Source organism: Leptosomus discolor, chromosome 5 (genome assembly GCF_034619465.1).
Source record: "Leptosomus discolor isolate bLepDis1 chromosome 5, bLepDis1.hap2, whole genome shotgun sequence".
Lineage (NCBI taxonomy): Eukaryota > Metazoa > Chordata > Aves > Leptosomiformes > Leptosomidae > Leptosomus > Leptosomus discolor.
Window position 1 is genome coordinate 16,668,490 of NC_141395.1, and position 17,953 is coordinate 16,686,442.

Here is a 17,953-nt window from a genome sequence, read left to right on the forward strand (position 1 = left end):
GCTTATCCTGGAATTAGTTATGTGAAAAGCCCACTTCTTTACATCCATTGACTGGTACCTTAGTGTGACCCCTGTTTCTGAAAGCTGGCTACACCCCTAGGCTGGACATGTAAGCAAATTAGGAAGATGAAGGAGGAGCTAGTATGTTGCTGACAACATGCAGGAATAGAATGGTGAGTCTGGAGGCCAGTGACAGCATGGGTAGTCTCTAGCCAGTGAAGGTGGGAGTGGTTCTTGCTGGGCGCAGAAGGAAGAGGAGGCGAGGTTAAAAGGGACTGTTTGGGATTAGAAACTCCAGGTTAAGTCTGTTCAACTTCGTCTTTGTTTAGCAGCTGAGTTTCGATGGTACCTGCCATCTCAGGTTTCAGAAGTCGTCATCTACTCTAAAAACAGGAACAAGTGGAGTCTGTGGCTACTCGGTCTGCTCAGCTCTTGCGGCTGCACACATAGAGCTTTCAAGTGCAAAAGCCTGAAAAATGCGTTCATAACAGGGTTTTTTGCTTTGTGAGTTTAATTCAGTTCCCTAATGTTGTTTTAATATTGGGGGTTTTTTTTGTATCACAAGAGCCATTACTGCAGCTTCCAGCAATGTTTTTACTCTGTTTCGATATAATTATGCCTTAAATTGTTACAAGTGTTTCCAAATCAGTAACCTTGTATGACTGCCTGCTTTTGAAAGTATGCTCTAATATGGATTGGAATCTTAATGGCAGCATGAAAGCACATCTGTATTGATGTGTAGCATATGGTCTGGATTTTCTTTATTGGCAGCTTTTCAGCATGAATGGAGGATTTTGTTTGCTTTGGTTTTGTTTTTTAAATTAATGTCATGTCGTCTGACAGCCAATGGGAGCAAGTGTCTGCTATATTCCTAGTTTACTGAGTAGTTACCTTCACACTTGTGTCTAATTCACTCAGTACAATGGGCTTGGAAAAATTATTCTCCCATGCATGTCACATGTTTTTATGTGTGTGTGCATGCAGTGGTATCTGCATATATATGCACATGCACATAATCTCTACTGCTATCCCACGCCTCAAAACAGTTAAGACGTGAGTACTTGGTTTTTAAAATTCGCAATGGAATTTCTGTAGCCTGCCTCATTCACTCATCTCCCTCCCTCTGCTTGGCTCCCTGGCTTTGTGCACTGTCTTTACACTTTGGTGAAAAAGGCTTCTCCTCCATAGCTCCTACCATCTATTCCAAATTTGTTGTACATCTGTCAGGCCCCTTCATTCCCTCACTCTTTTCAAAGCTGATTTGCAAACATACCTATATTCTGTGCCTCACCTGTGCAAATTTAACTTCTGTCTTACCATTTGCTCTTAAACTGGTGAAAATGTCTCTTGTATGCGTAGAGTTTTACTGACCAAGAGGAAATATTTTCTTTGAGGGACAATAAACGGTGACAATAACTGGAATACGTGTATGTATTTCATTGCCTAACTTTGGAATGTGTAGAAATCTCTTCCATGTGACTGTTTTGTAATAGAACTGCATTTTAAAGATAAGTGAAGTTAAAAAGCTGAATAGATATAGATGACTCTCATTCCTGTGATTTTCCCAATAATTTTCTCAGTGAGTGTGGGAACACTCATTTCCTTCAGTATTCTTGTTTAATATAATTATTAATCTCCTTAAACAGCTGATTGTATGACTTTCAATCCACTTGTGAGCTGGAATATTTGTCAGCAATATGAAGGTAGTGTCTTTAACATGGAGGATATTTTGCGTGTACCATATGATGTCAGGCATATAGGCATTATATTAAAGGCACATAAACTAAATGTTTTTCTTTGCTGAAATTGTTTCTTGCAGTGTTTGCAGCATAAGGCGTTTCACCCCAATGAGCCATTGCCACCAATTGAACAGCACCTTTTAGAGATGCTGGAGATGCCCTCTGTGGTAAAAGAAAGGTGTCAGGCTCCTCTTGAAAAAATAAAAGCACTTTTCCCCCTAAAGGAAGTTGGCAAGAAAAAAGAAGAGAAGACTGCACAAGACATCTTCAAAGACAAGTAAGTTGGAGATGTATGGATTTTTTTTGGAAACTTTTTTTACACTTCAAGTTGGTTTTGCTGGCTGAAGCAGGCTTAGAGTCTTTTGAACATAAGATCAATGAGCTCCACACCAAAAAATGCTGATGGGTGGAGAATATTGTCATACCACAGTATGTTTGGGGTATCTTGTGAATAGTGGTGGTCTTACTATTATGGGGCAAGACACACCAGGAAGCAGTCTGTAGCTTCCTTATGTCTGTATTTGTTGTCACAGAATACCAGAATCCATCAGGTTGGAAGGGACCTCATGAGGTTTCTTGTTCAACCTGCTGCTCAAAGCAGGGTCACCTGTGAGATCTAAACAGATAACTCAGGGCTTCATCCAGTCTGGTCTTGAAAATACTTAGGGATGGAGACTACACATCCTCTCTGGGAAACCTGTTGCATTGTTTTCTGTCTCCTGGTCAAACAGTTTGTCCTAGTGGTAGTTATAAAGCAGTTCGAATAAGAATAACAGAGGGTCTAATTTAGTTTAGAATAAATGCTGCAGAGCTTTAAATTAGCTGTAAAGATGAGTCTTCCTTCTCATCAGGCTCGATTTAGGTGGTTCTGTAGTTTTCATTGTGAATACCAAATCAAAAGAAAAGCAGCTTAATTATTATCTGCTGTGCAATAAATGTGGATGGCTTGAAAAATCAAACTGTTACAGATTCTTCCTGGAACATCTATTGTCTGAACAGTTTTTAAGATACTTTTATTATTATTATTACATGCACTGTGTTTTCTTTATTTGTGCTGCAAATATGAAGAATAAATGCTTAACTGCTACTGCATTGATACCATCACCCCAGCCAAATAGATTTGCTCAAACAAAATCTGCTTCTTAGGGCTTAATTTATTGAATGCCTATAATGTAACTAGTGGGTCCCCTGGGATGTAGGAGGGTTCTCAGTTAGCTCCTTCTCCCTCCCTTTTGTCATTTTTAGCTCAGTCCTTTCAGCGCTAGGAACAATGTCTTTGAGCCATTTTGAGGCCGTGCTTAGCTGAGCTGTCATATATCCTTTACCTTGGGTTGGCTAGAGCTTCCTCAGCACAGTGTCTTTGGGAAGATTTGACACAGGCCTTCTCACGTTTCTGGTCTGGAGTAACGACCACATTTCTGTATACAGACTGGGAAACACCTTGCTTTTTATTTTGTTCTTTGCTGTGTGTGCCTGTCTTGCCATGGTGTGTCTGTGAATTCATACGGATTGAATTATGTTGTCATTGCTCTGTGCCCCAGTTTCTCTGTGTGTGTACGTACATACATACCTTTATATGTGTTTTTTAAAAATAAAAAAAAAGGGCAAAACTCAGGTTCAACAAGCTAGGGGGAGAATTTAAACAAAAACCAGTGACCAGTTACTGGTGGTTGCTTGAAAACATATCGCCCGAAAGGCATCAGTTTGACAAGCAAGAAGAAAAGCTATTTTGTTTAAAAACGGTTTCCTTTAGAGGGGTGATGAAAGCAGCTATAAAAATAATTGAGATAGAAATTGATGTAGGGCATGAAAATGGTTTAAAAAAAATCTGTAAGGGAGGCAAAAGGATGCAGGCTCAACTATGCAAAGAAGAATGAATGGTAATAGGATTTAAAAAATTGAAAAAAATAATGATATTGCTGTAGTTATGAATGGGAAGTAGTATTGTCATTACTACAACAGAAGTGTTAACTGTATGGTTTTGTTCTGTATTTGGGGAAAAGCTGAGTGATATAATTAAATCACTTGATAAAAAAAAGTACCTCACTGCAACAATGGCTAAGGAAAATGTTGAACAGCAGATAACATTCAATTTATTAAAATGATCAGATCTAGATCATGTGCACTCAAGTGTTTCGAAAAAGTTGGCTTGAAGCTCTCTTGACCGTTGTTTTTGTTTTCTAAAACTGATTCATCTCCTATCATCATACTGACCAGATTCATCTGTGTTTAATTTTTAAGGTCTAATGGGATTAAGGCAGCATAAATATAGGCATGATATCTTAATAGAGATTTTAATATTCAGCATTCTTTTGTTTCACTTTTACTAAGCTCTGTGTCATTTAAAAAAATCCAGTAAAATAGAAAGCATTTTACTTTCTCCTTCTTAGGTTGGCTTTGGAGAGGCTGTTACCTCATCCAGCTTTGCAGTATGTGAGAGGCTTCTATATAAATGTAACAGTGGGTGTTTTAATCTTGTATTTTATTAATTTTTCTCAAATAGTAGTTGCACATTTTACAGTTTAAAAATACTGCTAATCAGTGCATCACCAGTAACAGATTCTAAATGTCAGATCTTTGGCTGCTATAAATGGATATGGATTCATTAGTTTCTGCTGCACGGCACTGGTTAATGACAGCTATAGATTTGGTCCTAGGCAGTTAAAGGCAGCATCATCATTTATGTTCTCCTTCCTCCAATCCAAAAGCATTTTGCATCAATAAAAATAATGCAGGAGGAAAAAGATTACAAGACATTGCAATTGATTACAAAAACTTTTTGAGAAAAATATTGTAAAAGAGAATTTTCATTGTTCTTTGCACCTGTCATCAAACCATGTCAATACACAAGAATTTTGGTTCAAGTAGAAGTTCTAAACTCACTGGTGTTAGATAGATGTCAGTTGCTTCGTGTTACAGGCAGGCGTATCAGCTGTCCAAAACAATCAAGCAACTTCGAGGTCAGCCAGAAAGTCAGCAGAGTTGAGAATGAAGCGAGGTATCCTATCTTGGTCCTGAGGCATAACCAAAGTCATCATTTCTCCTAGAGTGATAAGTAAGGTTATGTTGGGTGACAGGAGTTGCTGAGGAGAAGGGATTTCATTTCAGTAGTCATAAAATTAAGTAAAGGACAGAGAGGACTACTAAACGAAGTGGGATAGACACGGATGGTGAAGTAGGGGAGGAGTGTACCATAGAAAGCAAAAGGGAAGGCTGTACAAATTCTTTCTAATAGTTGGTTGCTTCTGTAATGTGCAATGCAATTTTTAAAATCAGTTCTAACCTTGTAGAATGCAAAGTGGCACCTAGTTCAGGATCTCTGGCTTTGCCCCTATGTTGTCAAGCATTTTCTTCTTTTCACGGCGGTAGTAGAATTTTTAAGAAAAACTTCTTTGTTTTGAGATTCCTTGAACACAAATGCTGCTGTTCAGATTGCTGAGTAGCTTTCAGTCATTCTTAAACTGAAATCGATTCTTCTGTGTCCATAGCCTGTCACATTAGGTGACACAGAACACAGTGTCTGATTTTCTTACCCTTTTGTGATTACCTGGATTTTCTTCTGTTGCCAAGACGTGCTGTAAAGTTTGGCACATTAGATGTTACCATTAAGTTCCTAATTTGAATATATGCTTTGGAATATGTTACCTGTGAGGAAAAACTGAGAAAGTAGCCTAAAATCACAATCAGCTTTTAAAAAATAACATAGTCTTCTGAAAGCATTTTGAGATGTAGCTTAAAATGTCCTGAGAGAGTTCTTACGTACTTAATTGGGGTTTGTCTAGCACATTTTGACTGTTGTAAGTGGAGTTTATAAAGCCCTGGTGTGCTGATGGAGAATATGGGTAATTAGTCTCACAAGCCACACTGTAAACAGGTTTATAGTAGCTATCAATTCCAAGACAGGAACTAGCAGGTAATTTTTGAAGACTAAATTAATTTCTTACTTAAATGTTAAGTTTTCATTGCCATTTCATGTTTAGAACGAATCTGATGAGAATACCAAATGTCATGTAATGTACTGTCAGTCAGTAAATCATATACTGTAAATTATCAAGGTTAACTCAATATACGGGTTCCAAATAAAGTGACTGGAGATATTCTGTATTTAAAAAGGTGGAGAAAATGTGTATAAATAAATTCACTCCTGAAATAAGCATGAATAATCTCGCACTTTCAACAAGCAGTGCCTTTGCTTTATGCTAAGATAAGGTTTGATCTCTGTTTCTGTTGTCTGCTTTGTGCAGGGGAGAAATAAGGCATGATTTAGTGTTAATTTTGGAACAGCTAATAGAATGAAGTTTTGTCTAGTGTTCAGTGTATATTTCATTAATTTACTGACTCCTTACTTAGTAGGCAGGACAGTTTACCTTAAGTGTTTATATTAATTTTTGTCCTTCTCATTTGCAGCAGTGAAGATGGACCCATTCCTAAGAAACCAAAAATGGAAGATGAGGAAGGTGGCTTTAGCATCATGAAACTTGCTGAAGGCAATGTCACCTCTGTAAGCATATTTTTACAAATCTGATTATTAAAGGGGAAGATTAATTTCTCTAAGTGTATTATAGTGAATATACAGAATTCCTGATAAAAGGAGGGTTTCTAGCTGAAACATGACTGAAATTACTGCGTACTTGTGTAAAGACAACTTTCTCTGCTGTTAGGCATATGTTAGCACAAGTTTCCATCAGTCTTGGAGATTTTGGGACAAAATTCTGCCCCTATGTCTAGGACTCTAAAGGACAAGCCAGAGGATCTGAAGAAAACAGAATCTCAGAATTAGGGTTCGGTGGTTGAATCTTGTTCTTGCTCTCCTTCATATCATTTGCAACGTAGAAGTTGCCTCTGTATTTGTAATCAAAGGTGTTACTATGATTTTAGAGACTGTTCTCTGCATTGGTTGAAGTTCTCAATCACAGATTTGGCTTCATCTTGCTGCTAGTTCTAAATTAATTCCAGATGTTGCGTACATGGGTAGATGAAGCCTGTATCATAGCTGTGCTCCTTCCTTTACTTGATTTTTTTTTTTTTTTTTGTATTACAGGAAAAAAAGTGAATTAATATTGAGATAACTTCACTTATTTTTAGATTTGCTATCCTTTAAGGTTGGTTTTTAAAATGCATGATTGAGATTTTAAAAAGATTTAAAATCTAAAAAGATTTAAATATTCTGTACTTCTAACATAAATTTCTGATATTTCCTGAAAAGTGGCATTGCCAGATTTAAAAGAAACACGAAAAGACCAAGCAAGCTTATTGAAATATCTATGAATTATTTTGACAGGAAAGCATAAAAATTTCAAACAAACTTAGGAGAATTTTGATTCCTGAAACGAAATTTTAAGCCATGTAATTTTTTTTCTAAAGTTTTTGCATCTGGTTTTCAGTAAATGTTTTTTTTTATATTTGACCTGCTTTTAGTTCCTTTGTAAGGTTTCTGCACTTGTATGCCCATTTAGAGCTTCAGCTTTAAGATGTCAGTCTGGGCCAGAAAGGGTAGATGAACTGAGTGCAAGCTTTTAATTTTGAGCTTCCTATTGGACTGGCAAACCAATGATTCTGTACCCACACGTGTGGGAGCTCCCATTCCTCATTAAGCATCTGTCAAAGTTAGTGAGAGGTCTGTGCTACAGAAAGTCTCAGAGCTGAACTAGCAGATAACCTGAATTACTGTGCTTCTGACCTCTAAGCCCTAGAGAACATGGTTGGCTTATAACAGTGCAGCACAGTAAGCGTAAGTCCATCTTGCTCATGTCGTACCTAACCTTCGCTAGGAGCTCTGCACGTTAACACACACTGTAAGGCTTGCATTTTATGCGGCTGCAGGCAGACAAGCGTAGAGCTTTCTGTATTAAAATAAACAGAAATTTAAAGATTCTTGTTGCCTCACAAGAAGAAAGAGGTGGTTATTGGTAGACAATTGTATTGGGTTTTTTTTTTTTTTTTGTAGGTTGGCAGTGTTAACCCAGGAGAAGATTTCCGAATTCTGGTGAAGCAGAAAAATGCTGACTTTAGAGATGGTGAATGACTTTTATCTATCTTAATTATATTTATTTTTTTATTACTTAATTATAGTGACATCTTCAGGGTTTAGTAAATGCAATCCATTTGTCTAAACATAAGTTTCTAGTGCTGTGTGAGATGCTCTGGAGTTTATTGCTTAGCTTCCGCTCAGCCAAGAAAGGTGTCCCTTATAATTCCCATGTCAATATTTGCCTTTCCCATTTGAAAGTCTCAGATACCTGTGTTTGTGTAAGATGGCACTAGAGAGCTACATTGAGGCATCTGAGCAACTCCTCAGGTGTTTCTAATAGAAGATCCCTTGGTATTGACTGACTGTCTCATTCAAACTGGGTATCTGCTTCTCATCTGGCTTCACAGGATCTTTCTGGCTTGGAGGGCTGTTGGCTGTGCATGGTGTGAGAAACGTGTCTTCTGCAGTCTACTTACTCTGTTCTATGAAAAAATAAGAATCTGATGCCAGAGATTTGAATCTTTGCATGTGAAGATCATTTCTTACTGCTCGTTGTGAGCAAAAGAAAGCACAGGTGAACTTAGGGTGTAATGAGCAGGTATTATGTGACCCTTACAGATGAGAGAAGGCTCTGTGTGTACTGAATCTATTCGTAGCATACAGCAAGACAGGGTTTTGATGCAGAGGTGAGGAGGAATACAAAGCACAGGTCGGCTGCTGTCTTGCATGCCCTGAGTCTGAAAATAAGATGGAATTATCATCTGTTTGTATGGTGTTCCCCTACTGGAATAGCTATACAGAGATATATGTAATCCAAAGGTCTCTTAAAAAGAATGCACAAGATGGATGGGGTCCTTTTCTTTTTTTTTAAAGGGTGCTTTGAATGTTGTGGCAAGATAAACCTCATCTGCTGAATAGCCACTAATGTAGCATTTCTTTTCAAAGAAAAAGATTTGCAGAGGTGCTGAAGTGAGGTGCTAGGTATTTCAACAAGGCCTTTGGTCCTTTTGGACATAGTTTGAAGAGGGTGTTGAGTAGTATATTGATTTGTGGTCATCTGTTAAAGCCTACATAGCTATTTCTCTCCAGAATTTCTGTACCTATAAGCCAGCTAGCCAGCTTTTTACATGGATTTTGCATTAGATCCAGAAGAAATTGTTTATGGAAAAAAACATTTGGAATTGTGTTCTCAAATCTCAGGTATGTTAAGAAGCAGTAAAAGAGCGTTGTACAATATATTAGAACACAGAAGCTGTGAAACAGTTGACTACTTCGTTACTATAACTAATTTTATCCTGTAGGAAAGCTTTAAGGCAGAAATAAGTATGGTGATTACCCTTGAAGAAGGTTTAACTAAAGAGTGCTTCAATTTGTCCGCTTGGTAGCTGTGCCGGAGATAACTGCAGTACATGTTTGGATGGCTTCTGAAATTTTGAGCAATCTGCTTTTATTTTATGCGTGATCTGCTCTGTAATTATAAGGGGTAGTTAGATAGGATGTAGTGCCGTCACCCATTTAAAGGAAAGGCAGAAGCCACTATAAATAAAAACATGCTTTGCATATTATTTCTTTTCTTCTACATAATCTTTTTTTCTGCTTTACAGCCTTTTAGGTAGCTTAATACATAAAACATTACAGGCATGTTTTTAATGGCTTGCTGGATTGCATTCTGGTTATGTAAATAGTAAATTTTGCCTTAAAACTATTCAGTGGTTCTAAGGGGGTTTTTTTTGGTATAATTTTGTGTCCTATTTAATGGTGAAACTTTTTCTTCTACTAGAACATGTGAAATGTAAAGTGTCTTTGCAGGAAAGGATGATCTATGGCATTCAAATAGTTTATTGGGGAAAACCCCCCCAACATTATATATGTCAGGATGCAGACAGGAGAACTGCTGGGTTGCATCCTGTTTTGCTTTTTTCTTGTATAAAAAAGAGCATTCGTTCCAAACTGAACAGAGCCTACATTCTCATTTAAAACAAAATAGCAACAGAGTCCTTCTATAGGGAGGAGAAAGACCTTTCAACTGTTTGATTGCGGGTGGGTTTTTTTGGTAGATAAAGAAGTTGTAGCAATAGGAAGAGTTGTACTTTCAATACTGACAGTACACTGGCTTTTTAATTAAGATGCAGGTTAATGGCACACGTCCTCTTCAGTCCACAGCAAGTCTCTCGACAAAATTTTAAAGTTACCAAGAGCAAAGTATGGCAAGGGGAATAACTTTTTTTTTTTTTTTTTTTTTTTTTTTGAAACATCTCGTATGAAGTCCTGATGGTATATTTATCATCAAAAATGAGTACCAATGCATCTCTTGCAGTGGCCTGACTGGGATTGGATGATCACCATTTGTGCCATTTGTAGGAGAAGCCTAAGTGCCAGTTAGCCCGTGTCTGATGCTGCATCCCACAGCAGACCAGAGCAGGAGAAATGATGCATTGGCTGTTCGTGAGAAGTGGGCCACTAATGTGTAAATACATAGTTTTAGAAAATCTAAGAGTATCAAATTGGTAAGGGTCTTAGGGATAGGTTTTCTGAGACTGGCAGCTCAATTTCTGAAACAGTAATCAACTTTGTTTTCAATTGACATCTGTGTAGGTTATTGCAGTAGGGACCCACTTACTGCTTACGTGATGAGTTGTGTGTGATGGTGTCAGCTTACTGGTTAATGTCGCTTGCTCGTGTAACTGTGTTGTGTTTCCCCTCCAGATATCTTCACTTCATCTGCATTCATGGCTAGGGAGATGTCATTTTATGCAGGTCTTATTTTGAGCGGGTTGCAAATGCACAGTCATCAGAAAGAGCAGTCTTCTGATAACAGCTTCTGACATTTTTGTCAATGAATGCAAATAAAATAGATTAGTTGCCTGAGTAAAATCTAATTGTTACTCCCAAGGTTGTACAATTGAGTTTCTTCGTTGCTGTGCCTGCAAAGGAGATTCTCAAATGCAGTGAGTTCTTGCCATCTTTGTAATGCCAAAGGAGTAGCCACATGACTACCAGTTCATCCGGTTGTACTATTTACAGTTCCCATCCATGTCTGCATTTCTGGAGAGCAGAAGGTGTCAGATGTGGCATGTTGTGTTTTCATAGGCTTCTATAGAAGATAGGATGTCTTAAAGGGGAGAAAAAAAAAAGATATTGACACATGAATAGTATTTTCTTTGGTTTGTAAACTTTCTGTGTGAGTTTGTAGGCCAGATTTCATTCCCTCTTACAGGACTCTTACTTGAGAATGTGATGTCTGAAGTCCTGTAATTCAAAGAGCTTTTTTTTTATTTTACTGATTATTGGTGAAGAGAGAAATCTGCAGTGACAACTGTAGTTTATGGACAAAAGAACAAATGTCCAGAGACAAACTGTACCAAACTCTCATTTTTATATTTATAGTAAGTTTGTTAATATTTTTATTCCTAGGCATTTCTAGAAAAAAAATAAAGTTAAGAGTCAGTAAGTACGTGTATAGATTTCATCAAATATTCTGTTGTGCCTGAGGTGTGGTGCTTTTGCCATGCCGTGTAGATAGCTTCTTAAGTAAACTGTAAAACACTGGTTTTGCAGTGGATGCTTTGTGTGCATAAAAGAATTGTGTATAAGAGACTTGCAGTGGGAATTTATTAAGCAGTTGCAACAAGGATGTTATTTTTTTGCAAGATTTTCTGTAGAAATGTGTATAGTTAACTACCTTTCTAGACCAAAGGTTGTGTTTTTTAAAAAAAGAGTATTTACTTTCAGTTTTTGTTGGAATATGTCTTTGTAGTTCATCTGCATTTTTATCTTACTGGATATTTTTATGTATTTCAGAGACTATTGATGCTCTGCTGCTAGGTAGGCCAAATGCAATGACTTGTTTGATGAAAATGATTCAGTCATTAGAGAAGTATTTGCAAAACAAATACTTGAGTATATAAAATCACTTTGAAGTTATCTATGTGTCTACTTCACAGAGAAGATGAAGCCAGATTCATCTTTGAAGGGCATAGCGATAGGGTGAGATGCAAAGCTCTTGAGTTGCAACAAACAGAATTTGAATTAGCTGTTATAGGGAAAAAAAGTAATAAAAATCACAATAGTCAAACACAGAAAGAGGGACCCAGAGAACTTGGAGACTGGAGCTACTCAGAACTTAAGTCTGTGGAACACTCAGCCACCTGATCCACAGCAGCTCTGATTTGAGTGGGGATTTGGGCTGTCCGTCCTTCAGTCATCCAGCCTAAATCGTTCTGATCCATACCCACAGGCTATTTAGAGACGTAATTTCCAAATTGAACAGCACCTTGTAGGACACTGGAGTAGTTCAACAGCCTTGATCTTAAAATTCTTACTTTTTGGTTTAAAGGTGAAGGAAGTCCTTAAAAATTAGGACAGTTTTTCAGTTTAGAATCTCTTTCTTCTTTTCGGTTACAAAAAGATGATACTTACAAAGCAGTAGCTTAAAATTAATTATCAGGTGGTTTAACTGATTTGTCAGTGACTTACTTTAAGCAATGAATACAAATCATTACCGCCACCAGTGGATAAATCAAAAAATTGACAACAACAGGAGTCTCATGTCTACAGAAAACTATTTTTTTTTTTAACCTGATTATTTTTTTTAGGGGAAAAAAAAATCTCCAAGTACTTCGACTATAATACAGTTTTATCTATTATTATTTTGTAATCTGGTTGGCATAGTAATCAAGACCAAGGACTGAACTGAACAAACATGAAAATATAACTATGCTTTTGTACTGTAACTGTTCAGAGATAACAAGTGAATATAATTGTTCATGGCATATTTCACGAGGAAATGTGACGGCACTGATGAATGTATTTTAGAGTAGGGAATGTATCTGAATGCCAGTGGGGAAGGGATTAAATTCTGTTAGAACTAAAAGATTGTCTATTCAAAGATTTATTTATTTATTTGGTTTTGCCTGTAGCTCTCCAGCCTTTAATCACTGTATTTGTTATCTAATCAATCAGGTATAGTAGAAGGAGGAAGCAGAAGATTAAAATTTCTCGGGATGTTCTGCTGATGAACATGGTGGTTATTAGGAGTGCTGGAATTCCAGTGTATGCAAAATGTAGAAGTTCGTTAGTGCACTTCCTTGAATGTGTGTGTGGGATGAGGGAAGTTGGGAGAGAAGAAAAAAAAGTTGTTATTACACAGTAGTGGCCTGAGTAGGCTGTCAGTTTGTAAGTCTAGGACCTGTTCTTCAAAACCCCAATGCCTGAGATTTGTGTGGGACATACCAGAGTTAATGCTAATGTTCACAGCTTAGTTAAATAGACATCTTTATGCAGAACATGCCTTTCTCCAAAGACAGGGAGATCTGTTTTTTTGCAGCAGCCAAAACCAAAGATTCACAGTAATGGAAGGGCAGATGACAGGCAGCAGGAAATCAACAAAGTTCTCAAACCTAGAAGTGTAAAGGAACAGAGTCCTCTTTAGAGAACTTCCAGTTACAATCATTATCTACTGTCTTTCATTATTGTCTTTGGCCCCCTGAAGTAATTTTGTAGTCTAATCAGAACACAGGAATTTTATCTATTTTAGATGCATCAATCATTGGCCTGTCATTTATGGGAGACCCAATGAACAGACCCAACTTTAGCCAAGCTGTTTCAAGGTGTGAATCTGACTTAAAATATTGTTGCCATGTAACCTGTTTCCTGCATATATTATGGTCTTTCAGTGCCTAGTAAAACATTGTAGGGTTTTTTTTTAGTTCCTTACAACAGATTTCAAAAGGAGGCAGCTCACAGTCAGTAGCAAGAAAAAGTCTTTTCTTCTAATGCCTGCCAGTGCAATCAAATGGAAAGGGATTTTAAAAAAATTAAACGCAAAAGAGGAAGTAGAGTGTCTGATAATTTCAAACAGTATGCTGGAATCATTCTGACAATAAAGACTTTTATTGCACCCTCATAGTGCCTGGGGTTTTAATTTAACACATCAATGAAAAGGCAGCGTTTTTAAAAAAAACCTCACCACCACTGAAAACACCAGCAGGACTTGCTTTTATTAGTGCAATTCGTAAGAAATTAGAACATTTAATGAGAAAATCGTTAACCATGAAAAAAATGGACTGACTTAACTTGGGTAGCTTAAGCAGTGAGACTTCAATTTAGTTTGTCAGCTACCAGTAAAATAAATAAATAGAGTGAGCTGATCACCTCTGGAGCAGCAGGCACTTAGCACTTTCTTGTGTGATAGCTGCTGTTGGACAGAACCGTTATCCGCCTTCTTTTCTAGAAGCTCTACAGAGTCAAAAGCTAGTGAGAGAATATCAACCATGTCTTTTTTTGCTCTTTTCAGAGATGCTGTTCTTCAGATTCAGTTCATTTAGGCATTTTATAGAACATAAATATAACAGCTCCTGCTGTGTAAGCTTATAGTGAGCAGAGTGGAATACAGTATTTAAATGATGTCTGCTTCTCCCTATGTTTACTTATCCTTGTCTCTTCTAGAACTCTGGCAGATGATTTTCTATGTTGATGTTTCCATGGCTGAAATACTTGTAGTGACATCTGTGCTCATAACATCTGAACGTAAGGGCTGTAGGTCAGCCTAAAGGTTCTGCTAATCCAGTAACCCGTCTTTAACAGTACAAGAACAGGATAGGCAGATGCTGTAACTTGTCCAGAGTGCGCTCCTGCATTTTCTTCCTTAATGGCAAAATCATCTTCAATCTCCCTTGTTAGAGTTCCTGTTTTAAGAATTTGTTCAAGCATTTTTTTAAGCTGTGAAAACTTGTAGCATACCACAGCAGCCTGTGGTAAAGAGGTTAACTGGTTTTGTTTGAAGAGGTACTTTTTAAAATTTGTTCTTAACCCAAGTCTTTGCTCTTGTTTAGAGAGAGGCGGTGGACTACCACTCCCTATTCATCCTTTTCGTAATGCTTCTGAGTTTATAAATCACTGTTGTAACCTCCTCACGCTTGTCTTTTCCCAGGCTGAGGTGTCTGCCTGAGGGTAAAACTGGACAGTGCCTCACCTGTAACTAAACATAAAGAAAATAAAGTACTAAAATCCAGCAAAATTTAGTTGGGCTTGCAGAGCTCTTGGTGACATTTTCACTTGTCATGTTTGCGTGTTTTACAGCTACCTACCTTTTCAGAGCTCGACAGTGAGATGAAACTAGCATCCCCCTTCTTGTTGGTACAAGCCTCATTGTTTGCCTCTGCTTCTCTCTGTCAGGCATGCACAGTTTATAATACCTACCTCCGTAATTGTAAAGAGCATTGCTCCGATGAAAAATTATCAAACTACCTGTCCAAAGACAAGACACACTCTAATATCAATAACAAGGTAGTCTTTTAACTGCAATCACCCTACAGATCTTGTTTTGACATTATTACATGTTCATTGTAGATGTAACGCTTTTATTGAAATATACATGTATTTCAAAGGATGTTTAGGGGCATTGTAGAACATAACCTCCTGCAGCTTTAGGATCCCGGATGTTCTGGTTTGACTTCCTGTTGAACAAGCTAGGCCAGTGCTTTCTTCCTTGGCTTTCAGGGAGAGACTTTTGCTGTGGCCATTCTTGGGTTTCTTCACAGTGTGTCTAGCTTTTCCAGAGAGACTGAAGTAATTGTCAGTAGCTTAGATAACAATTATCCACCTGAGGAGCTTGAGGAGGTATGGGTATGGTTAACTCTTTAGATGCCTGTGGAACAGAAAAAGAGAGACTTAAAGGAAGAATATTTTTTGCCTTGAAAGTGTGCATTCTTTGATTGATTTATTTATTTATTTCTCCTTTTCTTTCAGTGAGTCAGCAGTTGATAAATCGCATTGATCAGTTCCTGGAAAATAAAGGTTCACAGTACTACATGAAAGGGATCAATTGTATCAGAGTTTTCAGAGAGGAGGCTGTGAAGGTAATGCTAATATGTGAAAACTCTCATCTCTTTCAAATTAAAGACATGATGAGCCTATTTGCTATATTAGAAACTTGATAATTTATTGCTACAGCAAACAGGAATTGATTTGTAGATTAAAATCTGTTACGCTGTTTGAAAGCTTAGAAGTATATTTGCATTTTGTGTTTCTTTATTCAGACTGGAATGGGGACTAGCTTCTCTGGTATTATTTGCTGTTTTCTTTTAAACATAAAACCAGAATGCCTATGACTTGATGCTTGTAAAAGAAAAATAAGCAAGCCTACAAATTTCTTCTTCAATAAAGCTGGTTACAAAAAAGGAATTCTAGCTTTCTGAAAGGCAGGTTTTGTGACTCCACCATTCCTTAGAACTCGTGGTTTTAGTAGAGATAAAACCCAAAATCTGTAGCGACTTTTATGTTCACCATGTTAGATGACTTCATGAAGAATTACTTCTTGTTTATCATTGCTTATTTTTCTTAGCTGTCCAAGGTGCAATGCTTTAACGATTTTCTACGGGCCCTGAAATCAAAGGTGGAAGATAAAGCCTTAGCTGATTTCTGGGAGATCATGATACAAGGTAGGATGGCATTTAAAAAGCTAAAAAAATAATTCTAGTTGTATTATCCATTATGTAACAGGAAACTTTGTTAGCAATGGGACACTTAAACTAACCCCAGAGCAGCATCTTGGTGTGGTGTATTCCTGCAGCCTGCTTAAAAAAAAAAGTAAAAAAAAAATCTTTCACGTTGCAACTTCCTTTTTTGCACTAATAGTTTCATATCAGCAGTATTCATAAAGCCTTGCCAAGTCTTGTTGAAATGGTAAATTAATTGTGGAAGAAGAGAGATTAAATGTTACAGTGTAAGGAGAAGAGATGATTTCAGCTGAATTTCAAAATAAATGGGAAAAAACTCATGCAGCAGAGATATAAAAAGATTCTTCCAAATTAAGCTTCAAAAAAGGCATAGATAGCATTGAAATATGTCACTGATCATTTTGTGTTTAAGCAACCTGAAGGACAGAATATGTGGTAGTATGACACCTACCTATGATTAAACTGGGGGATACAAGGCACTGCAATTCTGAAAGACATTCAGAGACTACGCAAGTGATAAATAAAGGAACATTTTCACAAATACGAAATATGGTGGACTAAAAAAAATTCTTTTACGTCATACTCTTGTTTTTAATTGGAACCAGTGCTAAGAAAATCTGTGAAATGCCCAGCTGTATCCCTTAAGGGTGCATGCTATAAAATGCAGTGATACACTTTGTATAGTGACGAACTCCAGACACTCTGTAACGTCTACTTTGTTCAACTTTTTCAAAATACAAGGTGGAATTTGTTTAGTAACCCAAAACAACAGCAGATGACAACATTGAAATAATATTATATTCAGTAGTATTGTAGGGGACCTTCTCTGAAGAAATTTGAGAAAAGAAACCAACAAACTTTGCAGGTAGGAAACTTGGATCTTCCAAAGCCATGCTAGAATAATTTTTATTTGGTATGAACCAGAGTTTTTGATGAACTGGAGTATATTTTTGAGGGGGAAAAAAGCTACAAATAAACCCAGAGATTATATTTTCATACAAAATTTATGTTCTTGTGAGATGATGATAAAATCATGATGCTTTATGCATAATGTAGCTGCTCTCACTAGTTAGCTGAAATTGCTTTTTGCTTGGTGCTACCAAAAGCTGAAGTCCTGTTTTCCTTGCTGCTTGCCACATGAGCCATCCCCTCTTTTCTACCAAACGTGCCATGCATTGGGCCTTGTCGTGAGCGACTGCAATTAGCAAAAGAGGATAGGTGTGAATGAATGAGTTAGTTGCTCAGGAGCAAGGCAGATCTGTTTGATAAGTTCACTTGTCTCCTGAAACCCTGCCATGTAGTTCTATGGGCATGTTAAGGTGGCATTACACTTCTGCTGCTGCTCTGACCTTTATGAATCTACTGTTCCTTGCTCTTGCACCCACAGCTGCTTTATTCAGGCACAAGCATTCATGTAGCCACGTGATGAGCTAGACTGGAAAAACTATTGGGGTAAAAAGTAATTGAGTTTTTTTTAAAACTTTTTTTTTGGGAGTGGGGGTGTCACTGCACAGGATGGTGGTGCTGGTACAACAAAGGAGCAAAGGAGGGGCAGGACCAGCACTTTGGTAGACAGACTGTAGGTAATCACAGCATAAGTGTTTGTATGTTAGGAGTTAATTTTTCTAAGGACCTGAGAGCATGCTGTGAATGACTAAAAGTGTAATTTCTGGTAGATATTCAGCATTTCATCTGTGATCTATGATTTCAGAGTCTCATTAGTTTGATTGTCATAATATTAGCGGTTTCCTAAATGGATACTTCCACAAGCTTATGAATATGCT

General features: G+C 37.4%; 1 protein-coding gene across 1 annotated transcript in view; it reads left to right on the forward strand.

The window, feature by feature from the left end:
- Positions 1-17,953, forward strand: part of XRCC5 (X-ray repair cross complementing 5) — a 49,199-nt gene that overhangs the window by 26,021 nt on the left and 5,225 nt on the right. Inside the window, 5 exon segments of the mRNA XM_086466302.1 lie at positions 1,820-2,016; positions 6,150-6,240; positions 7,687-7,756; positions 15,460-15,569; positions 16,055-16,151. Of these exon segments, the coding sequence (XP_086322428.1) occupies positions 1,820-2,016; positions 6,150-6,240; positions 7,687-7,756; positions 15,460-15,569; positions 16,055-16,151 (565 nt within the window).